Source organism: Athene cunicularia, assembly GCF_003259725.1.
Source record: "Athene cunicularia isolate RWA chromosome 15 unlocalized genomic scaffold, athCun1 chr15_part1, whole genome shotgun sequence".
NCBI lineage: Eukaryota > Metazoa > Chordata > Aves > Strigiformes > Strigidae > Athene > Athene cunicularia.
Window position 1 is genome coordinate 12,567,259 of NW_020799121.1, and position 24,680 is coordinate 12,591,938.

Sequence of the window (24,680 nt, forward strand, 5' to 3'; positions counted from 1 at the left end):
GCCGGGGGAGGGGGGCACGGGCTGAGGGGAGGCGGCCCTGAGCGAGAGGGGGTCCCCTGTGAGGGGAGGGGGGCCCGTGAGGGGCCTTGGCTTTTGGGGTGAGTGCGTGCCCTGAGGCCACCGCGCCTTCAGGGCCCAGAGGCTCGCTGCCCGTTCTCAGCGCCCCTCAGGAGGTCCTTCGGAAGCCGGGGAGGTGGGGGCCTGGCAGCGGCGGGGGGACAAGGCGTCCTGTCACCCCTTAGCGATCTGCGAGGAGTCGAGAGCCGTCAGGTCCCGCTCAGGGAGAGATGCAGAACCACAGGGTCTCCGGGTTGGGGGGGCCCAGCTGTTTGCATCTAAACCAGCACCGATTGCGTTTGGGTCAAAATACCTTCCGCCTTGTTTTTAAATCCTACTCCTTTGTGGAGAGACTTGGCCGTATAAGGACTGTTTTGTGCAATGGAAACAATAGATGACAGTTTAGCTGCTCCTCAGCCCAGTTATAGCTCACTTAATATTTTTTTTTAACTGCGAGCAGACTTCTAATGAGGTTATGAAACCAGCCTGTGTCACAGGGAAGTCCCACCCATCTGCTGTGCTGCTGAGATAGGCCACCCATGATTTCATCTTGGGGAGACGGGGGTGAGATGTAGCCCCCGCTGTTGTCATCCAGCTGCTCCAGAGACACTTGCAGCTTTTGCTTCATCTGTCAGGTGACAGATAACCTTCAAGTCTTCCAGACTTCTGACCACTAGAAAAAGAAGAAAGGCTTTTTTTTTTTTCTTCTTTCATTTATCCCAAGAAGGTCTGCCAAAGGGATGTGTGTATCTGTGATAACTTCCTTCCAATTCTTGCATTTTCAGCCCTACCCAAAGGAGATAGCTTGAGTGAGTACCTGGAAAACGTTTCTGGTAAAGCCAAGCAGGCTGCAGCAAAACAGGGAAAAAATGGACAGTTGTCCATCACTATCCTGGCAGAAATATTTTTTTATACTTCCTAAACTATCTGTTAGAGATATATTACTATGTACTTACAAATAATGAAAACTTAAATTTGTGGAAGCCAGCAGCATGTCCTTGTAAGCCCTGTAAAAATTTTTGCTTTGAAGGTCTTGTGCTTCTTTAAGACAGCAGGGATTTATTCTCAGTATTACCATGGACTACTAAGATGATATTTCTTAATGTCTCTTTTTGTTCTCCATCTAAGAAATGATTGTAAGGGTTTTCTTCAGTGCTAGAACATAGAATGAATTCACCAGGATGTAGAACGTGCTGAAATAAGCACTATAGAAGAACTGATTAATCAGTGTATTTCAAGTGTTTTCTTCGTATGGAAGGTATGGAAACTGAAAGAATATGTTAGTCTCTCTACAGCCATTCTTATAAACTGCTCTTTGAGTGCTGTAAGACCATCCCACAAGAATTTAGTATTTATTTATTTATGATGCTTTCAGTTAACCACCTGATGTTTTTAACTGCTGTGGGATTCCTGTTTGACTGCTGCTGCTTTTTTTTTTTTTGTTAATTGGTCAGAAATGTAGCTCAAAACAGTTTCAAAGCTTTTTGAATTAACATCATACAGTAATAGGAAGATAGGCGTTCTGTGAAAAAAGTAAGCCAAATATTACACACACAAATGACACAGTTGGTGAACTGCAGTCTAAGGCGGTGGGTCTTCGATTTTATTTTTTGGTGGGTGTGTTTTTTCTAGTGAAGGTGCAGATCCCCATTGAGCAGATTTAAATACACTGGTAACAGGCCCTTTCATGGAAGTCTCAAAAACTGTGGAGCGTCAGATTTGAAAAAACTGAACAGAGAAACCCCAACAACACTATTCTACCTGGAATGTTTTGGATTCAGATGCCTTCACAGCCCAGTGTGCTGTGTGATGCACAGCTAGGAATCTCTGATTTGTAGGAGTCCCCAGCAAGTACAAGGCTGACTAAATAATACCTGTTTGCAATCATAGCCCAGGACAAGGAAGAGAGGTTGGTTGTGGAATACTAGCACTTTCTGGGGTGGTTTGGCTGAAACAACTGCCTCAAATTCTGTTTCATCAAGCAACAAAGTCATGTGGCTTTTTAAAAGAAAAAGGTGATGTTTAATTCTTTGTATTTTCAGGGTAACGTCATACTTGGGACTAAGATATGGAAAACTGTGACGTGGTGAATACTGTACAAGAAATCCCTTCATCTTCTGCAGACTCTGACGTCAGAAATACCCACAGCTCTGTCTGTAACTTGCATTGTAACAGGTAATGTATTGAAGGAATTCCTAACAAGTTTTTTGTTTGTTTGTTTTGCTTCCTATGCTTTTACAGTAACATCGTTACTAAGTTGAAATAACATGTAATACTCTGCAATATACTTTAGGATTCTTTTACATTGACTGGCATAATTCTTAATGAGAAAAGCCTTCCTGAAAGAACTGTTAAGTCTTCCTCTTAAAAACTCAGTAAATTCCATTGCTTTGTGTCTCTTAGAATGGGGGCAGGGGGAAACCTGTCTTGGATAAATTGTAAGAGATCATTCTTTGGAAAGATCGAGCATTATGCTGTCATTTGTAGAGAACAACATCTTAGAAAAACTGAATTGTTTTTCTGTTCAATGCCCAAGGTATTTCCAGTGAATAAGAAGGGCAAATACTGACTAATGTTTTAAGTGACCGATTAGGAGAGATTCTTCTTGGCTAGATGAGAATTACAAGTTGTTTACTGTCTGTGTAACTTCTCAAAAGGAGGCAGTAGTTTTGGACTTCATAAATAATTGTTGCACAGAAGCTTGTATCTGTAAGCTTCTGACCTCTGAATCTATGAAGAAGCACGCAGCTTTGATGAGAAGCTGTATTTATTGACATCTGTGCTAGTGAGCAGTAAGCTCTGTGCTGATTATACTGTCTCTCTTGTTGGAAGGCTACTGTGTTTTAATAGTATGTAAGATAAGAGTGAAGCATGCTGTGGATTCTTTGGCATTTTCTTGAAAAACATCCTTATTCTTATGAACATGTCAGGTTTTTTCAGCATGATTTGAGTCACGATGTAAATTAAGTGTATAATTATTTTATAGCTGTTTAGCAGATGTAGCATATTAGTTTGGCCACTACACCGGACAACTGACACAATAAATAATTTAAATATTTTTTGCTCGTGTTTCCCTAGAAGTCCCTCATCCAATCCCAATGGAGTTTCTGGTTACTCAGGGAATACCAGGTCCTCGTTAGTTCCTGGTTCTGTTGAGCTGCTTGCCTCCTTTATGCGAGATATCCAAAACATTGGAAATGCTGACTCAGAAATTGTGAAGAACTGTGAGGTATTTGATGTTAAGTTTTATTTTTTAAAAAAATGTATTAATGTATCAGTTTTGCATTTTGGAAGACAAATCTAACGATGATATAGTTCAGGAGTAAAGATCTATATATGTATGTGTTTATTCTTCACGATGGGACAAATTCTTTTACAGTGCATGAGCTAATCATGTGGATGGATTTTTATTGCAGTTTTTTCTTAGCTCTTTGCAATATCTTGGCTCCTTATCTTAGTGTTTTACAATACAGATGTGAATGGTTTTTTGAAGTTGCGATACTTAAAGATTGCGAGTTTTTGAACTGAAAAATTTAAACCTTTGAAATTGTGGCACCTCAAACTGGTCTGAAGTGATCCTAGAAATTAGAAGTTATCTTTCTAAAATTCAGCTCTGTTTCAGCTGAATTATGTATTTATTCTGTTTGTAAAGAAGTACAGATGATTAGTTTGTTTCCTGATTTAAACAACACCAAAATCACAATGTAGGCTCAATGAGCTAATTCTCTCACCCCCCCCCCTTTTTTTTTTTTTTCAATGTTGTTTTTGTCCTTTTTAATTTTAAATTTTATCATTATTTTTAGTCTCCGTAAGGAACATCAGGTTTCCACACCATGGGCTTGTTCTTGCAGAATTTTTGAGCTTTCTGGCTGTGGTCCATCAAACTGTCTCTTGACAGATGCTTAATTCGGGTGCTCTTTAACAGCTCCAAGAAAAAATATAGATGTCTGTCTAGGCACATGCATTCTATGTCCCGTGTCCTATGTATCAAGTATCAATTTCCATAAACATTAGCATAAAATAGTTTTTTTAATTCATACTTTACATTTTGGGTTTCCTATATATTTGATTTTTTTAAAAAAATTATCTTTCTGTTTGCACTAAATAGTTATGCATCATGGCCTTTAGCAGGATTGTTGAAGGGAAGAGTTTCTTATTGAAGTGAATGGTTCACTGGACGTTAGGGCTGTTTAATTATCAATTTTAAAATTGCCTATAATTTACTGAATGGGAATCAACTTTTCCAAAATTTGACTGTACCTAACTGCCACCTGTTTCTACTTTTAAGTAGTTTTGATTTTTTTAAAAAATAGAATAACCCTCTTCCCTTGTTGATTTGTTTGTTGGTTTGTTTAAAACCAAACTTAAATTGTAGAGATGTGTTATCTTGCTGTCTAGAAGGGCCTTTTTAGATGAATGTGTCCATAGTGAGTTGTTTCCATGGATTGACACGGTAGGGGACGACACGTATTGTGGGGTGGACAGCCATAGTGCTGTTATTAAACTTTGTATTATGTCAACGTGTGAGTATAAGACTGCAAAACTATTCTGCAGTTAGAATTAAAGGTAAGAGATGCATTATGACTGTGCTTTAATTATTGTACTTTGTGATTTAATAGACAAGGTGGCTACAGTTACTGAGACTGGTAGAAAAACAATGTCAGGAACAAATAGTTGCCCAGCAAGAGCAGTTCCACCATCAAATCCAAGTAAGTAATGATTTGTTCATGTAGGTAGCTTAGGCTGAATGTTTGTTTTCTCCCCCTCCAGCCCCACTCCCCTCCAAAACAATGCAGTGTGGTCTCTGGCACTCGTTCATTTTCCTGTAAGTATATTCAGTCAGTTAATGGAAGTGGATGGCTGGAATGCCCGTTGGCAGGATGTATATTTGAGACAGCCATGGCTATTTAACAATGTAATTGGTAGGAACAATTTCCCAAGTGAAGATTCTTCGATTGTTTGTTTCCAATTGTTTTGTTTTCACAAACATTTGGTTCAGAATACCCACGTGATAATTGGATTTTGTAGGTACAAGCTGCTTTTTATTAACTGTTAGACTGTACTATTTCTAATTTTGAGACATTGTAAAGCTTTCTGTCCATTAGAAAATGTTATCCAACTTGTCATTCCCTCATCTAGAAGGTAGATAGCATAGGAAAACATTCACTGTAATAGCTGAACACTTACTTCAGCCTTCAGTTGAGCAGTCTCCTTTCTAAGAATGAAAAACAACCCAGGCGAAGATTCACATTTTTGCTGAACTATATCTATCCATTAAAATGGAAGAAATGTATGTGTATGTCTAAGAGACAGTAATTAATACATAATGCTTAATATCTTCATCATTTTGGTTGCTGTTTTTCCCTTCCCTTTCTTGATGCCCTAGTAGTAATCAACAGTTCCTGAACTGAATTAACAAAGAGGTACTGTCCTTTTATCCTATCTCCTGTTTCTTCCCCCCCTGCCTTTTCTCCCCGCTCCCATCTCATTATTTTTGTCCTGCCAGTGTTTCCTTACCCTTTTATTTCCTTTCTCTTACTGTAATGGTTTGATTCACATGTTGCTAATTGTAGTCTTGAATAATCTGTTGTGTTGGTTTTGCTGTTTTTTGTCTTTCTTAATAGGAAAGGCTACCTCTGCAAGAGTTGAGTTTGTGGTGTCAGGAGGGACTTACTAACTGCATGAATTGCCACACTAAATATAAAATCAACAGCCATAACTTACTTTCAGTTGTATGAGTGCATTAGGTAAAATAGATGGATCTGTTCCAACCTTGAACTGCTGTGCCGGTGACTTAGTGAAAATACTGAAATACAGGCAAACCAACACATTCTAACAAGAGTAACAGACAAAAATAACAATCTACTCTTTGGGGTAGAAAAACAAGATGCTGCATTAGAATTGACATGACTCTGAGATAAGGCTTCCTCTGTGCTGTGTTTCAAGACCAAGTGTGCTTGTAAAAGTATGTCAACGTCCATGTGAAAATATGGATCAAAGGCCTTGAGTTGATTTTGGAATCAGTGGGGTCAGTCCTTGGCTTATGTGATTTATACACTAGAAGACAAGTGTGCTAATGACAAACTATCACCTCCTCTGGGTCATCCTAAAATCAGACTTTATTGAAGAGTATTTTAAAAAAAAAGTTACCTACAGTCCGCAAACTATAGAAATGTTGTCTTACTGTTCTCAGGTCTTTTCTTCTCTTGGAATTACTTGTGACTATACAAAGAGAAGTAAAAATGCTATTTAATTGGAATAGTAGCCTTTTGCTTTTCCTGCACAAGGTATTAATGACAAGGATTAAGTGTCCACAGAGAATCTGATCAGTTTGGGTTTTTTTTCCCCTGCGATTCTATTTCTTTCCTTTTGTTCTCCCTTCCCTAGCTTCCTTGACAGAGTGGAATCACAGAATTAAAATGCAAATGATTGCTGCAGTCATGACTGCAAGTATTAACACAACAAAAAATTTTGTGATGGCAGAAAACTTAATCCTGTTTTGTTTTTGTTGTTTTTTTTCCACAGAAAGACTGAGCTGAAATTCAATTGTTAATTCTATTGCAAGTTAATAAAACACAGGAAGGTTGATTCTGACTAGCATTACATGTAGGTTCCTCTGAAATTAAGTCTTATATTTTATTTCTTACTTTCAGAGAACGAATTATTTTTGTTCAGTTTGTGCTTTCCACTTGCTACTCATATGTGAGTAATGTACTGTAGTTCTGTGAAAAAACATTAGCAGAGTTCCATGTTTTGAAAATTATTGCAAGTTCTTTTTTTTTTTTTTTTTTTTTTTAATAAGAGTTGTGGGCTCATGCAGAGTTCAGTAATTTCAATATAACTCTGCACAAGTGCTGATCACTGGCCAAAGGACATAGCCATGGGCACTAGCGTGAGGTGTTTTCGTAGCCCTTGACAAAAGCACTAGTTCTTTCTCAGAGCTGTTTCAATATACCAGTGCACAGCTGTAAAACTTAAAAAAAAAATTATATAATTATATAATATACCAAAATAACTCTTTGTGGGCATTGCAGACTTAATAGTAACCTGTTAAATCTCTTCAAGTGATCTAGTTGTAGGTTTGCTCCACTCCACCAGATACCAAAACAATCAAAATGTAAGTCTTTGTATTATATGAACTACCTAAAAACATATTAAATCAGATAATTAAAGTCAATTTTTATGCAGAAAATCTTACAGAGGTACATTATTCCTATTAGCACAATAAAGTAATGGTTTGTACTTCCATTAAAGCATCCTTGCAAAAAAATGTATATCCGAGTTTAAATTTCTTTTAGATCTAAATTTAACTCAAGACTTTTGTCCACTTCTAATGACATACCTTGGTAGTTTATGTTTCTTTAGCTGGCTGGCAGGTAACTCTGGTTCCGAAGGCATGAGGTAAACACACACATGCATGGTTTTTTATATTAATAAACGACTACTGAGACCTGTAAATCACTGCATGGAATGAAGGATTGTTACCATGCACATATTACTGTTACGCACAGTATGCATATATCTACCTTATGCATGAAATGTCTACACGTTGAAGAATTTGAGTTATCTGAGAAAGTAATTCACTAATAAAATGAAGATGCATCAAAATATAAATGTGATTTGTGGCACGATCTCACAGGAATTTTGCCTTTTGTTTTTCTGTAGCTGATTCAGGATGAGATAAGGCAGTTAGTGAAATTGCAGACCAGCAATCGGGGTGCCAGCAAGAGCAGAAGTTTGCCTGCCAAGCTTACAGACACTTTTTCATCACTAGAAAGTCAAATGGGGATGCATGCTGAAATCTTTGAAGAAAATGAGTGCATTGCCAATCAACTTCGATCTAATGAAGGAGAAAGTCAGCCAGACGCATCTGATCTGCATCAGGAATGTTTTGCAAATGATGCTTCAATGAATAGTGGGTATGGAACACTTTCTGCCTCTGAACTGAACCCGAGCAAGTCTATCGACACTAACAAGTGCGCAGACTACATGGAGAAAACTCCCCAAAGACAGGAGGATGCAGAAGTATTGCAGAGTGATGCCGTTGTAGCCGGTGTTCAAAATAAAAGAGAACTTTTACCAAAAAAAGTAGAGGACAATTTTTCATCGGGAAGGAATGATATTTTAGTTTTTCCTGAATTTGAACATAAAGCTGATGAAGCTCAATGTGGAAAAAAACCCAGGTAAGTGATACACTTTCAAAATATGTTAATTTATTGTGGACAGTTCGGTTAACAGCTGTTAGTAACTGGAAACATGTAAGAATTGACTGGAACCTCTTGATTGTAAAAAATACTGTGCTCCTTGGTAGATAAAGTTGTTTAACAATGTTTTTGTGGGAAGGGTATTTGCATCTGCAGTGTTTTTCTGTTGTGAAAAAATGTGTTAGGGAAAAATACAAAACTACTTTCTTCTGCAAATATGAGCTAAGATACAGTTTGCATATAGTGTTTATCTGTGCACCAGAATTTTAGGTGCTGATTACCAATTTATATGACTGATGTTTTCCTATTGTGCTCAACCAGTCTTTTTTGCCACCTTATATGTGTGCATTACAATAATAAATTGTGCCAGGCAGTAGCCAAACATGTTTGGATTTTTCTGTTTGGTCTTTTTGGGGTGATTTGTTTGTTTTCTCTTGGTTTGTTTTGCTCTGTTCAATAGGTGGGTGTTTGGTTTTTTTTAAAGACTGGCCAGCTAATTTAGCAGTAATACTGGCCAAACACTGCTGTAGTTGCACAGAATTTCACAAAGTACTTTACTCTCCCTGCCAGGCTGGACTGTAATGGCAGTGGCTTGACGTGGCCATAAGCAGATCAGGGGTCTTGTGGGCAGCACGTTGCCTGTGATTCTGTGTAGTAGTTTGCAGAGATAAATGCTTTATTTGAAAATCACAGAATTGTGAAAATGAACTTTTCGTTTTGCTAGCATGTAATAAAACACAGAACCAACTTTCTTTAGAGGATTTGGTTTGGAAAGGTGTTACCTCAGCATATAGGGTAGACCTCACTGATAAGTATGTTCTCTTCCTTCCTTCTGTTGGGATTTATTCCAGTTTTCAATTCATGTTGCAGAGTCCCATGAGGGTGGCAGCTGCAATTCATGGATTGCCAGGGAGCTTAGAGCTGGAGAAGCTCAGTTCAAGAGTATTTTTCAATTTGAAAAACCTTTCTAAGACAACTTTAAAAGTAATTCATGTTTTTTTTTCCTCCTTTTTATAAAAAAATACAACTTTTTTTTTTCTTTGAAATGGATTTCTGGTTTGTATTATGAACTCGGTTTGAAGGAAAAAGGGTTCAAACCAAAGTGACATAGTTCAGTTAACCCAAACTGGGTTTTATGTTGTGTTTTAACTTTTTAGTTGTAACCTTTTTTAATTCTTTCCAGTGTATGTCCCAAACTGGGACAATATGTAGTTTTTCAAAGGGTCACTTTTTATCAAAATGGGAAAATTGTTTCACATGTATTTCTAAGAAGAATGTCAGGATGTCTCTTATTTCTGTTGTTCTGCTTTTTTTCACCCTCTGTTTCCTTCTATATCTTGCTTCCATTTTTTCTTGTCCTTGAAGATTCTCTTAAGTTGGAGACATTCTTACTGTGTCTTAGTTGACATAATCTTTGCAACCAGACTGATAATGCAATAAGAAAAACCACTGCATTTACATTCTGGCTTAATTTTGTGGGTTTGGTCAGTATCTGCTTGAACAGGCCAAAAAATAGTTGTCTGGACAAAAATATGGAGCTCTTTGTTATGATTTTTTTTTTTTTTAAAGTGGGAGAACTATTTTGATTGTGAGTGCTGTTCTTTAGAACATTTCAGTGATTTTTTTTTTTTCCTTAAAAAAAAATCCCTAAAACATTTCAGCATTTATTACTTCACACTGTTTCTCAAAAAAGCATAAAGGCAGTGGAGTTTCAGTGTATATGTTTCACCTTGAAATGGATTTCTGTAGAGATCATCTGTCCACTGAAAAAGGCATAGGTACTTAAGGTATATGTGTGTGTTTCTTACCATCTAGTAAATCTTTAACATCATGGGCCCAAAAGCTGAAACAAAACCAACCCAAAAGAATACATGCAGAACAAGTATGCGTGAACTCTATGCAAGAAAATGAGCAAGCAAAGAAATTACCCCTTGAGAATGTAAGTCCCTTTCTTTAAATTTTATGATGTTTTTCTGATTTCATTCTTGTCGCTGGTATTTTTTCAGTGTTACAGTGTGTTCTGATTCAGCGTGTGCTTTCGTACTCAGCTTTAAGCATTTGACTAGTGTTGTTCCCATTCATATGTTTAAAGTTCATGTGGGCAGTTTACTTCTTGGATCATTCTATACTTACTCACATAGCTATTTTAGCTTATTTTACTCTTTGCTTGATTTTTTTTTTTTTCTTCTTAATTTACGTAAGTGGCACGTGTGTTTTCCATACAGAGATAATAGTCACGTTCTCAGTTGAAGTTTCGGGTCATGGTAATATATTGTGCCCTCTAATTTTCGGAAGGATCTTTGGTTTCAGCTGGTAATGTCTCTTTTAGAACACAGAACTCTTTGCGTGTGGAGACATTAGCCACTTCGTTCAGGAGAGAAAGTATTCTTGCAGATTGGGACTTTAAATTGCAGGGATTTTTTGGTTTAGTTTGATTTGGGCTTTTTCAGTGTTCTCAGCAGTCTCTTATGCTAAAATACAAACGTTTGTGTTTTGTTTTCTTTTTTAGTATTGTTTGTGTAAGAACAGTACATTATTTTATGCCTGTGTAAGACTATGGTTTGAGTAAGTTGAACTACTCCAAGCACAGTTATAGCACTGGTTACTAAAAGTAACCAACCTCCACAATAGACATTTAGGAAATCTAATTAGCTCTTTAGAACCATTTGTAGTAAAGCCTATGCTGTGACTGCTGAATCAGCTCAAAACCCTATTTTTAAGAAAGTTTTGGTTTGCATCCCCGCCACATTCTTGAGTTACTAATTGTGTATGTCCACAAATGTGATGATTTTGGAGAGGGAAGTTTAGTCACATACAATACTTCTGATCCAAAATGCAACATGACTGTATGAGTAATCATCATACGTGTAACTATGAAGTTTTTAGAATGACTTTTCAGTGTACTAATTGTCGCAAACCTCTCTCCTTATGCTATTCTTAAGGATATAATTCCTGAAAGTCTGCAAATGACTCCACCTATGAGAGAATAGGAGAACTAGCAAATTCGAATCACTTGATTAAAGGCAGGGTCTGCTTTCTTTCCTGTGGTCATTTTGAGGGTATCCAGAAAGGGCAAGAGTAGCTGTTTGGACTTGCTCTCTCTAGTTGTCTTCCACTGACAGTGGAAACAAGATGTTACTCTAAGGGCGTATTTCAAACCAGGACTCAAATTTATCTGCTGTGGATTGTCACTTTTCTCTCTCAGCTTTTGAAAATACCTTTATCTTTCTATTCCTCTGTAAGAATTCAGTTGATACCCCTTCGTTTTCCTTTCTTCCTCCTTAGGCAAGGGAGAATACCTAAATAAAAACATTGAGGGACAAAATAGCCTTGAGGTGAGATGGTACTTTATGCAAAAATTCGAAAAGCTTTAGTTCTGATTATTTTTCTTTCTTACTTTTGTTAACGCAATGGTTACTATCCTGTTTTAATGCTCAGTTGTATGAGCTGTATAAATTTGCCAAGTATGACTGTTAAGCTGCTGTAATGGAACAAAATGCCCTAAGAATGGTAGAAAGAGCAATGCAAGATGACCATTTTAAAGCTAGCTGTCCTTACTCAGTTGCTCTTGTGTCGCTGTGTTATATCGATGACATTTCTTCCTTTGATTAAGGAAGAGGGAAGTTATAGCAGATCTTAAATGATGTGAATTTTTTTTCCATTTGTTGGTCCCACCCTTTTCAAAGTTGTTTCTGTATTTAGCTGGGGAGATTGCTTAGGTTTGCAGTGATGAGGAGAAGGATATGTAGTATCTTCTCTATCTGAGATGGTAGTATTTACCTCCAGATTTGTGGTAGGTGGAGTCATAACAGCTGAATATAAGAAATTCCATGATGAGGAAAGAGTAACACTTACTGGTAAGTCATCCCTCTATATACTTACATCTCTTAAGGAGCAAGAAAATTGAGATGACTGTCCAAAATGTGTGATTTTGTAACAGTTAATCTCAAAAATGCTCCAGAAGCACACAGGCACATGATTTAGAAAATACCAGTTTGAATTGTGTGGCTTAGCTTAGTTCCCCTTTTGACTGATTGCCCTGAATATAAATTGTGGAGGTTTGGATCATGCTATATAATCAATTTTAATCTTTTTGCTTAAAAAGACTAATAACATTTACATGCAATTTAAAAAAATTGTGTCCTTGATTTTTTTTTCTTGCTTCGAGGTTTTTCTTATAAATTTGTTTTTTTCCTTTGTAATTTTAGATAAACCTTACTGATGCTGCTTTGCCACCTTACACTTTTTACCTCAATCAACCGAATGAAAGTCCAAATTCCGTAGTGTCTGAAGCTTCAGGTATAGTTACTTTCTTGTAGTTTTCTTTTCCTTTTCTTTTGAATTCTTGTTTTTTAAAACTCTTACTAGAACATACCTCCAATAACTTTGGAGAGGTGAGGAGGGTTTGAGCACCAACAAACTGTTCAACTTTGATATAGCATAATTCTGGTTTTCTTGCTCTTGAGTTTCAAACTGATGTTACCTCCTGCCTATCACTGCTGGCAGATGTAGGGCATGGAGTAATTTTTTCATTTAGATTTCTCAGCATTTCAAAGCTGAGCTTTATGTTTAAAACTGCTTCATAATGTAATTGCTATTAAAACCATGGTGAAGGTATCAAATGGTCTTTCAAATATTAGCATCATTGGTCTAGTAATCACAGGATTGCGTGGTAATAGAGACACAATTCCTGTAAGCCAAGGGCATGACTCAAAAATTGTGTGACTAGATAAGAACAAAATAATGCAGCACGTAATGTGGTGACTCTTTAATTTGGGGTGTGTGTGCACATTTTTTTTTGTGTTTTGGTATAGTTTTGCTTTTGTTGTTCAGGGGTGTGTGTGAGCTGTGATTGGTGGTAGTTTTTTTGGGGGTTTGGTTGGGTTTTTTTGGGCTGTGTGTGTATGGTTTGGGGTTTTGATTTTGATTTTTTTTTTTTTAAAGCCAACAACTAATTTGCATATTTTGATCACAACAGGGAGGATTCATTTCAGTAACAAACAGGGCCACAGAGATGCAGCCCTACAAACTGTGTATATTTATTGCTTCTTCACAACCCATTGAGAGAGGGACACATACAAGAAATTGAAGTGGGGTTGAGACTGTCTGTTCCTCTTGTGCCATCCTCTTAGTCCTGGTAGTCTGTCTTTTTACATGCCACATCATGCTGTTGAGTACCAAACTGAAGAGTTTGTAGTATCAAGTAGCTGTCTAGGATTACTCCTTGAGTAGTACAAGTTTTAGGTGTTATACTGGAGTCAGTAGAAATATAAAAGTTTGTGGTAAATGAGGATTTGTTCCTCGAACACCGAAGAGTAAATCTGTGTTTTCACTGATTTAGAGCTTTTGTTACTGGTGCCATGTGATGTAATACTGATTGTGTTGCTTGTGCTTTGCATTCAGGTCTTTGTAACTTCTTGTAACAAATGCTTTAGTGAGATCCTTACGCAATAGGTGCAAATAACTAATACAGTACTTTGTTAGCTGACACAGTAACATCTTACTAGTGGATTTTGGGATTCCTGTTCTATAACTGTGAGCTTGAAATTTGTAATTTTTTCTGTTGTTTCTTTTTATCAGGACTTTCGTACTGGAAACTAGATGAAAAGGAGATGTATCACTCTTTACCAGGCAATTTCAGAAGCGAGTTTGCTGATATTTTCTCCACAAAAGTATCACCAGATCAGGTAAACTTTGCACGTGTTTTGAAAGTTATCTTATAGTTGCTTGTCACCTTTGCTTTTTTCTATGACGGAAAGAATCAGCCCTCCAGAAGGTAACTTTTCAGTGAAAACTCTTTTTGTTAGCTCAGTTTCTGTTCTTTCATTATTCATTTACCCCTGCTAAAGTCACTTGGGGTTTATTGACACTTCTTTTGTCATTTAAAAGAAATAGTGCTTATAAGAGATGAAGAGAGACTAACTAGTATATTAAAGGTGTATGTGCCTCATTAAAGACCCTTTTTAAATTTGGGCGCATTAAATAAAGCTGCCTTCTGCTCTGGACTGATTCATTAGCTAAACCCACCCTACAACTTGTTTATCTGTATTGGGGATGGAGGATTGTGTTCAGAAAAACTAATATAGCAATTTTTCCTCTTGAAGTTGTTTTCTGCTGATGAAATGAAGCTATCGTCTTTGAAGGATATTTATCATAAAAGACAAAGGGAGAACAAGCAGCTTCCAGACCAGAATTTTATGCCATCCTCCCAGCCAAGTCACCCGCCAGAGGTAACATTGATTTCTTTCCATCTGGGTTTGACAGGTTACAGGCTGGTTTCACATTAATTGGCCCCTGCTGCCACCTCCAGTGTTACGCTGGAACAGCAGATCGTGCAGCCGGGCGATGAACCAGACTGGGAAGGGATCCAGCTGAAAAGAAGCTCTAAGAGTACCCTGGGTAAACAAGCACCTTGCTGCTCAACCTTGAGGATGGTGCAGGGATGGATCTGCTTATGCTGAGGCTGCAGCTGATGAAATGCACGTGGAACTGCAGTCACAGGAGCAGGCTTTTCTTACTACTTCCCACGAGGCAAGTTATTTCCACCCATGAAACAGAAGGGGCACAGGTTGTGGAAATATTCTTTGTCATATCTGTTTCTTTATACAGCTTTCAGGCTTGTACAAAATCCAGTAATGATGGCTACTATGTGACTATCTTGTTTATATAATCCTTGAAGTGATTTTTGCAACTGTACAAAGTCGTTGTTTTGACCTACAAGCAGACATCATAGTCCTCTGATTTACATAATTGTCTAGAGAACCTGTGAAATTTCAGCTAGAGATGTTGGATATATCTTTTATTCTCAATGGAAACTTAGAAGCTGAAGTTGCAGACGTTGGGAATGTGTATCATCATCTAAGCTGTTACAGGTCCCTTCATCTTGCTTGTCTCTACCAAATGCTTGTAGTAATATTCAGTATCATTCCTGCAATATATGCTACGGATTACTAATGTCTTCAGGTAAACTTCATTTACAAGAACAAAAGTTAAATCACAGTTTTTTAACTTTATAACTTATTGTCTAGATCTTGACATTGGACCCTACCCTGCATATGAAACCAGGTCAGCAGAACCCAGGACGCTGTTTTATCAATATTCCTGAAGACACTACTCCTTTTTCTCCAGACTCTATGGCGGAGCCCGGATTTTCAAGTCATTGTGACACAGACTCTTTTTCACAGACAAGTAATTCATCTCAGTTAGATGATTCTCCAAAATACCCTGCCAGCAGCAGAGCTGTGCATTTGGACCTCTGGAGAAATCACCCATTCCAAAATGAAAACAAGACCAGCTCTCCCTTTCCAATGGCATATGTGGATGCTAATAATGATAAATTAGTCAACACTGAGGAGGAAGAAACACTGACTCTAACTCCATCTTCTGTTACTCAGTGTGCTGACAACAGTTTGCCAGAATATAGTCTTTCAGTGACATCTGTTGAAGATCCTGTGATAATGTCAAAGTAAGTTTTTTGTTTTTTTTTTTCTTTTACAAAAGTCATAGAGTTAGTACTTTCATGAAAGAAGTGAAACTTAACAATACTAGTAAAACAAACAAAATATGTGAATTCTCTTTGCTTAGAATGTAGCTGGATATTGCTGCTTTTTTTTCCCCCCTTTTTCCTAATTCTTTCTCCCCTGAAGTACAGATGCGTATAAATAGAACAGTCATTTTTCACTTCTTACAGTTGTCTGTCTTTAGACTGTACTGCTTAATCTTCTTTAGACCACACTGTTTAATCTAAGGCACAATATTTGTGCTCTGTCTTCCTCAGATGTCAAAGGTTTAACTGGAAGGCAAAACCATTTCCTATGTTTTAATGCTTTGGCTATTTGTATATGTTTAAATAAAAACACATCCTTCATAGGCTGTATGAGGGAATTAATTTCAAAGTTCGAGAAGTTCAGAGTTCTGTGGGGGGTCTTGTTTTCCTATTTGGTGTCAAATGGTGGGAGAAGCACAGAATTACTGCACTCAGGAAAAATAAATATCCCCATTCACTATTGAAGCTCATGATTTGCACATCAACAAGCAGATGTGGTATACACTCCATCTGTGAGGGTTTATGCAGGGGTCACGGTTTCAAGATAGTTTAGTGTTTGGGTTTCCCTGATTTAATTTAGCATGTGTAGTGTCTAGTGCCTAGCAAAGGAGAGAAGAGAGCGTAAAGCTTTGTATTGTATTTGTATATATTATTAGTATTTGTATTAATATGAAGACTGCTATGCAAGCCTTAGATGTCTGACATCAATCCCTTAGATGAAGCTTTCTTTGCTTTAATTTGAACGCAACAAATTTCTGTAAGAGAGAAATGTCATGCTGAGCTCCTGATGTGTGAATGAATACAGTGGAGCATGGTCATGTGAATAGCTGGAAATTTTTCTTTTTTTTTTTTTAATTTTGAAAATAGGATTAGGCAGAACTTGAGGGAAAAACATGCTCGACACATAGCTGATCTACGAGCTTACTATGACTCTGAGATACATAGCTTAAAACAGCAGCTAGAGGCAAGCCATAAAACTGCTTCATCTGAAGACTTGAAGAAAATCAATCAAAATCTTGCTGACAGGTACTGTTTGTCCTTCCTTGTTCACTTCCTCCTCTGCTACACAGTATTCTTTGCAGTTTAAAAAACTGAGTCTGCTTGTTTAGAATATCCTGAAACGTTTATGCCACTCTTCAATTCTGAAGATTTCATGCAGCTGTGATGCTAATATTTTCCTATTAATTATAAATTTTGTGTTATTTAATGCAGCTGTTTAGGATTGGTTTAAAATTTTTGTTAGGCAGCAAGTGTGATGTTTGGACCAGAGGTCTTGTTTGACCTGATTTTTGAAGAAGCCAGTAAAATTTCTGCTCAAGAAAGGCTGTCAGGCAGAGGTAGTCCTAGTTCATAATGGAACTATCTCTGTGGCAAGATAGTGCTCGCCTGTCATGCTGGGGAACATCATCCTTCTTTACCTGTCATGTCAAAACTACAGATGATATAGGACCAGTCTTGAATTCACTGGCAGCTTTATAAAGCTGATTTGTCAGTCAGTGCTCTTTGATCAGATATTACTACTGGAGTCTGAGTGCCTCACCTATATATTCCATTAGATATAGCTTGAATGTTTGCTAGATACAGAAGTTTGATGCGATTTGTGTATAATTATTGCCAGTCAAAATACATATTGCAAATTTAAACAGCTAAAATAATTTACAAAATCTAAGCCCTTCGGAATAATTGAAAAAGTGTCTGGGTAGCTGGGACTCTTCAGGACTTATCTTCCAGCACTAGTGTGTTCTAACTATTAAAAGTGACTTCTGAGCAGTCATTTATTGAGTTCAAGAAGCTTGTGATCCGATTTCGGTCATTAATTATCACACAGCAGCGTTAATTAGCTGTAGTAGAACTCTGCTGTGGTGCGTCTCAGCTGCTTTTGGTTCAGCAGCTCTTGGGCTCTGAGCCATGCGGAGTGTCTGCCCGTGTTCCCAGTTTGCTGCTTGCTCGCTGTGAGCATCACAGCCCTCCCCAGCAGAGACACCGGGGGCTCGCTGCCGTGGCAGAAGGCCGGGGGAGGAACTCACAGCCCCCCAAAATTGATAAGGATGCTTGAGGAAAGAAAGAAGGCTCTAAAATGTAGATTTATCTTAAAATTTCAAGAGATTTTGGTAATCTCTATGTTCTAAATAGGTGTGACCAATTAGATGCGGCTCTGAATGAAGCAAGTGCTCGCATAAAAGCCCTTGAAAATAAGAATAATATGCTAGAAAAGCAAGTGGTAAGTATACGTTCTTAAATCAAGTTGTCTTTTAACTAAAAGGGTAAGAGAATGCACTTGTTCCTTATTAAGCTGATTTGTGTTTCCGTATCTTTCTCTTTTATTTTCAACCTTTTTCCTTAATATATGACATCAGCCAAAAGTCACACCAGTGACTGACTTTGGCTGAGTTTCTTAAGACTCCCTGCTTGAATCATTATCATTTTGACTTAGGAGCAACCTCTCCAGGTTAGCAGGGATCAAACTAAGTTTAAGAGTGAAATATTGTGATGTCTTTATGATATTTCTCGTTAGATTTACTTTTTTTAAAAATTTCTTTTAATTATTTTCTCTTTGATTTCTTATTAGAGCTGTGATAAGAGCAAACCTCATCTGCACCGGGGCAAAAATATTCTCTTTATATGAAGGAAATGGCCTCAAGTTGTGCCGGGGGCAGTTTAGATTGGATATTAGGAAAAGTTTCTTCACCAAAAGGGTTGTCAGGGGCTGGGAACAGGCTGCCCAGGGAAGTGGTTGAGTCCCCATCCCTGGAGGTATTTAAAAGGCTTGTAGATGTGGTGCTTAGGGACATGGTTTAGTGGTGGACTTGGCAGTGCTGTCTTAACAGTTGGACTAGATCTTAAAGGTCCTTTCCAACCTAAATGATTCTGTAATTCTGTGTTTATACAGTCTTTCTGGCTAGGTCAGACCAGTTTGCTAATGACTACATAGCTGCATTTATTGGTCAAAGAAACAGGACACTTTGTCATGAAAGTTAAGACACCTGGAGAGACTAATTCATTCCACCTTCTTTTTAGAGATTTTTCTATGCTTGGAAGCAAGACAGTCACATGGGATTAGAGTCGTAACATCTAGATATTTTAAGTCCTATAAAATAAATACATATTTGGGGTTTTTAGACTTAATTTTTATTACACATCACAGAAATGAGCAAAAAGCTTGTTTAGTTCATATACAGGTGTACCCTTTTATTTAGATGATTTTAGATTGTGCTTTGTACTGAAATTAAAAAAATCTGCTAGGTAAGCATTATAATGAATGTTTTTTCTCCTACAGGCAGATTGGAGAGAACGCTTTTATGCGGTCAGCAATACTTCCAAAGTTTTGCAAGAACGCATTGAAGAAATGCGCACAAATAATAAAGAGAAGGATAACACTATCAGTCGATTAAAATCGAGGCTTAAAGATCTAGAGGAAGCCTTTGAAAAGGCTCACAAGTTATCCGATAATAAAAATACAAGGCTGAAGGAAGAGAATAAAATGTTTCAAAATGTAAGTCAGAAAAGCGAGCAAAGTTGCACAGCGTGTTATGAACGCAGCAAGTCCTGGGTGCTTTGGAAAACTACTCAGAGTTTACTGTTGTAATGTTTGAATGCACAGCTAAGAGAACAGAAATTATTCAGCGGACTACTTAGCAGGCCAGGTGTTGGGTGATACTACAGACCTAACAGATATTTAAAACCAGTTATTTAAGGCAGTAAGTGTGTACTGATGCGATAACACTTGTCATAGTGTCTCTGTGATTTTATTACTTTATGGACTATTCATTTTACTTTTAGAGATATTACAGGAATTTATTTTTTTTTTAGAAAGTTATTTTTTCCTCTCAAGGTTCGTGGGGATGAACCAAATCTTTCATAAGTCATCACAACTTGCTAAAACTGTTAATGGTGTATGATTTGAGACTGAATCAAAGGAACTGTTTCTTTATGGAATGTTTGTGTTGCTTTACGGAATGTTTGAATGGATTAAAATGGGTATTAGGTGGAAAAGCTCCCACACACTTTAACTCCTTTTTTACAATTAAAATTTCAAAATACAAAGTCAGCTTTAAAGTCAGCGAGGAATTTTACTGGTTCATTCAACTCTCTCTGTTTCTTTAGAGATAAATCATTTGAAAATTAGAAATACGTTGTGTAAGTAGCTCTGTCTCCTCTTGTCCTGTCTGTAACTTTTTTCAATTAGAAGATGCTAGAACTTAATAAATACTATTAAAGTACACTATTTCCTGTAGTGCCTCTGCATATGTTAGGCAAGCAGTTTAGATAATTTTACAGCAAGAGCAAAACTGTCAATTTGATCTCAGTGTGGGTTTGTGTGTTCTTTTTTGTGTTGTTTTAGCTTTTAGGAGAGTATGAGTCCCTTGGAAAAGAACATGAAAGAGTCAAGGTAAGTGTGTGCTAGTTAATTAAAGAAACAAACATTAAAAAATGTGATAATGTGCCACAGAATTCACTGAATTAAGTATTTTGCAAAAGATCAAATGGAAAGATCCATATTTATTTTAAGCGCTGATTACATCTTCAGAGCCCTGGAGGGAAGTTTGGACTGTGGTGTTCTCCAGTCAGAGACAGCAAAAATACTGCAAAAACAAAGCCAAAGAAATTTAATGGACCTCCCTGTCAAATAGGAAGGTGTATTTAATGTATTGTTTTCAAGACTGATGTGGAGTTACTTGTTTTTTCTTTTAATACATTTCTGTAGTTTCTAGGTTTTTTACTTTTTTCCTTGTGTACTTGTAGGATACATTAAATACAACTGAAAACAAATTGCTTGATGCAAACACGCAGATTTCTGATTTGAAAAGGTAAATGTGAAACCGTCTTATTACTATTTTAACAATATGAAATATAGACTATGGCCTAAACGTTTACTCCTAGATTATGAAGGCTGTAGATCTTGCAAGTTTAATTACATTTTCTGAAGCATTTATGTTGCTTTGTTACTTTGTACACACGATAAAAATTTTGTTATTTTAGGATATGTGTGTTTTCTACTTCCTCAATCACAACGTCTTCCAGTGGGATGTAATGAATCGCTTCCTTGCTGAGGGTTGTCACTCAGCTGGCCCAGCCAGTCCACTGCTCAAGCTTTTACTGCTGCAGTTCTCTCAGGAACCCCCATCTTCAGCTAACCAGTCTCTGTTCTGGTTTTCAGGAGCGAGGATGCTGACAGGAGTTTGCTGTTCAAGATTATGGCTCCTAGGCATGAATAAAGGGCAGAAAGGTGTGGCACGTATAGAGCAGGAATAGTATCTCCTGTGGATGTCCCTCATGCTACCTGAATTTACTTTTTGGTTGGAAGAGCAGAAATCCATTTTGCTTTATACTTTCTGGGTAGGGCCTAGTCAAGATGTATGTGACCATCAAGGGGTTTACAGTTCTAAACATATCCTCTGGTTTGGGATTTGTCAGCTGCTCCTTGTCAAAGGTGTTAAACAGCACTTGCTCGGGAAATTCTGGAGAGGTGGGAGGAGAGAACATCTGAGAGGGCTCTAGGTCAGTACAGTGTAATGAGGTGATATTTCATGTCATTCATCTCCCTTTGAGCTTCTTTTGTGGGTATGTGTTGTTGTAATTTCCTTTTTATGTTTTTATACGAGCAGCTGAAACACAGACTGTTAGGAAGATTTTCTTTTTTTTTTTAAATGCGTGTGTTTTGATAATTCTTCTAGAAATGGGGCTACAAGTTTCACCTCAAAATTGATTCCAAATGTCATTGCCACCACGCATTAACCTCTGCACGGTCTGCAGCCAAACCCAGAAAAATAGCAAATGTGATAGGAGATGTCACAGTCCTGTTCTTTGCTGCTCAGATCACCTGAATTGTTCAAGAAGAATAGGAAGAATTAAAGGAAGGAATAAAAGGAAGCCCAAACCACTCTACCTTCTATTTTTATTTGGACCGTTGAGGAAATGAAGATAGTGTGAAGGACAGTTCAGCCAAATATTTGTATTGGTGCTTGTTTTTTCCTGCCTGATTCTCAGTGCTGTTAGCTAGGGATCACTCCAGACTAGGGGAATTGTAGTGGAAAAGGAGAGATTATTTGTTGGGGGTCTTTTTTGTATCCGGCTCCAAAACCCTGTATTTCTGTTCTCCAAGTGGGGAATGCCTAAGACTGTGTTGCATTGCCAAAGGGCAGTGAATATGTGTACTGCAGTATGTGGGAGAGAGGAAAATCACGTGAAGAGCCTGAGCAGCAGATCGGTGGAGTTACCTGAGTGACACACAGTAGAAGGAGCCACACATTAAATCCAGAGTCAGGGTGACCTTTGTAGAAGTACATCATTTCAAGGAGGAAAGTTCTTGTTTTGTTTCCCCCAATCCCCCTGAGGTGAATGCTTTGATCCACAGCACTATCTCCTGGTTCTGTTTTTCTAGCTAGGTTACCTAACTTAACTTAAAATTCAAATATTTAGATAAAAATGTAGTAGTTACTCTTGTTCTTCTGCTTCACCCAGGATATCTGATTAAAAATGAGTAAACTCCAAGAAATCTGTTGTATTGTTTATGTAATTTAAGTCATAATGCACCTTTACTACTTCTACATTAGGACAATTTCAAAACTTGAAGCTCAGCTCAAGCAAGTAGAACATGAAAATATGATGAAACTTCGCCATATTACTGAAAATCGTTTAAGAACCTCTTGTGCCAGGTAAGTGAATATTCCAACAATGTGAAAAAAGGTCGTGTGTGTTAGAATACTTTTTAATGTGTTTTGGCTAAAAATGGATCCAGATGATGTCAGTCTGTAGGCTAAAGTGGATTAAAACCATGTGACATAATTCAGAGACTTCACATGACAAGAAATTATTAAAACCAAATAAGTACTTTGGATAATATATGTGTGACTTGCCAGACTGTCTGTAGACTTTTCAAATGAGTATTTGATAAGTCTCAATTGCTCAGCTGAATAGGGATTCCCATCCTCAACAAAGATCTTGGGAATAAAATTTAATAGTCCAATTAGACAATGGAGTTTTTCTTTGTGTCTTTGTCATTGATTTGAAAGGCTGATTACTCCCTTTTTTCTGTTTCTGAATATAGTTTGTACAGGTATCCTGAGAGTAGAGTGGAAGTTCAGTTAGAATTCATACTCTAGTTTGAATTGTGAATTTACATGAAGGAAATTAAAATTGACAAGTTGGCCTGTGTTCTGGTTTGTGGGTTGGGGTTTGGTTGGTTTATTTGTTTTTGTTTAATGTTTTGAAGACCTGAAAAGCTTTGTCCCTCTTCGTTTTTTATTAGTTATGGCTTCTTTGGTGTCTCTCCCAGTTCAGCAGTGATGCTGGGAAGCACAAAAGTGATAATGTAATGTGTTTTGTGGATGTCAATTTGGATATATATATTGAACAGCAGTATTTTGGGGGGTTGGGATCTGATTTTTGATGACTGTGAAGATGCAAGTAGTATAGGACAGGGACAGATTTCTGTTTAGACATATTTTAATATTTATGAACAAGATCCCTCAACAGTGAACAGAAAAAAGGAAGACCATGTTCATCAGGGAGGAGGATGTAAGAGCCAGTATGGATTTGGAAGTTAATCTGTCCCTAACTGATCTCCAAGGCTCAAAGAAAGCCTCCTTCCAGTTGAATGCACAGCAGGGCAGATCTACAGAAGAGTAGTTACGGTTCATGGCCTGTGTAAACAAGAACCCTTTTTTCCTAATTATCATCTACTTTCCTGTGTATAAAAATCACATTTTTCTTTTGATATTTCAAGATAATAAAGAGAATAATATGCTCATCGATGCTTATTAGTTAATATTCATCACTCTCAGGTCACTGACAGAGACTTTTTCTTGCTTGAGTTGTTTGGGTTTTATTTTTCAAACAAATGGTGTCAAAAAGAAAGCTGGGGTCAGATTCTCTGAACTTGGAGTAAACTACACCAAAATGTTTTTGTTTAATTAGTTGAGAACTACTTGTTACCCAAACCTCAGTCTGAGTAAGCAGCATTAAATTACAAGAAGCTCTTTGTGGAGTTCCGCATTCTGAGCATATTGTGTAATTTAGACTGAAGCCTCAACATACAATTTAAAAAAATATTTTACGTCACAAACGTGTTTTTAAAATCAGTTATTTTTCCACAGTATTTACGAGTTTATTGCATATTTCTTGTTGTTTCTGTTTAACTGGAATAAATAGCTGGATTTTCTTAATTTTTTTTCTTAAAGAAAAAAATTTTTTTAAAATTTCTTAAAGAAAAAAAAAGAAAAAATTCCAAAGCCTTTCATAATTTTGAATTTTTTGCTCCTATAGCAAGTTGGCAACTCCTGATGTCAGCAGGCGGAAGTGGTTGATACCAGGAGCAGAGTATTCAATCTTCACTGGCCAGCCTTTGGAAGTTCAGGAAAGCCCCAAAGATAACAGATTAGAAGAAACCTATATTCCTTCTAGGTGAGTTGGTTTCCTTCAGTCTCCACTGTGATGTAAAGTTGAACACTTCTAAAAATAGTTGTATCCAGAATTAACTAGATTCATATTTTTAGATTTTCGTGCTTGTTGAGTTCTAAAAGAAATTTCTCCATATTGTAGATGCTATACAATTCCTTAAAACCAAAACATCTTTCTTCCTTCACTAACCTGGTATGAAGCAAGCAGCACCAGCTTTCAGTACCTTCCCTGAAATATCAGACAGCTTCAACTGCATCTTGCACTGCTGTCTTCACACTTCCCATGTCTGTGTCCAGTTCCACTCTGCGTTTGGACACGGTGTGCTGTGTTGTACTGGATGTGAGCTGTAGCAGTTGGCTGCAGCCTTCCTCCAGTGTGAAGCTCCAGGTGTAATTGAGGGTATAATTTTTTTCAGTAGTTTGATTTCTTCCTCACAAGCTCCTAAAGCCTCTGTCAGGATGTATTTAGTACTA

General features: G+C 37.4%; 1 protein-coding gene across 2 annotated transcripts in view; it reads left to right on the forward strand.

The window, feature by feature from the left end:
- Window positions 1–2,104: 2,104 nt before the first annotated feature.
- MPHOSPH9 (M-phase phosphoprotein 9) overlaps window positions 2,105–24,680 on the forward strand; it is a 30,541-nt gene continuing 7,965 nt past the window's right edge. For both annotated transcript variants that reach the window (XM_026859627.1, XM_026859628.1), the window contains exons 1-16: window positions 2,105–2,232; window positions 3,136–3,286; window positions 4,677–4,766; window positions 7,723–8,240; window positions 10,077–10,200; window positions 12,470–12,560; window positions 13,842–13,948; window positions 14,366–14,491; window positions 15,290–15,726; window positions 16,675–16,833; window positions 17,941–18,028; window positions 19,085–19,300; window positions 20,150–20,197; window positions 20,551–20,615; window positions 22,362–22,463; window positions 24,073–24,210. In XM_026859627.1, the coding sequence (XP_026715428.1) occupies window positions 2,126–2,232; window positions 3,136–3,286; window positions 4,677–4,766; window positions 7,723–8,240; window positions 10,077–10,200; window positions 12,470–12,560; window positions 13,842–13,948; window positions 14,366–14,491; window positions 15,290–15,726; window positions 16,675–16,833; window positions 17,941–18,028; window positions 19,085–19,300; window positions 20,150–20,197; window positions 20,551–20,615; window positions 22,362–22,463; window positions 24,073–24,210 (2,567 nt within the window). In that variant the 5' untranslated portion in view covers window positions 2,105–2,125. The remainder of the gene's footprint in view (window positions 2,233–3,135; window positions 3,287–4,676; window positions 4,767–7,722; window positions 8,241–10,076; window positions 10,201–12,469; window positions 12,561–13,841; window positions 13,949–14,365; window positions 14,492–15,289; window positions 15,727–16,674; window positions 16,834–17,940; window positions 18,029–19,084; window positions 19,301–20,149; window positions 20,198–20,550; window positions 20,616–22,361; window positions 22,464–24,072; window positions 24,211–24,680) is intronic.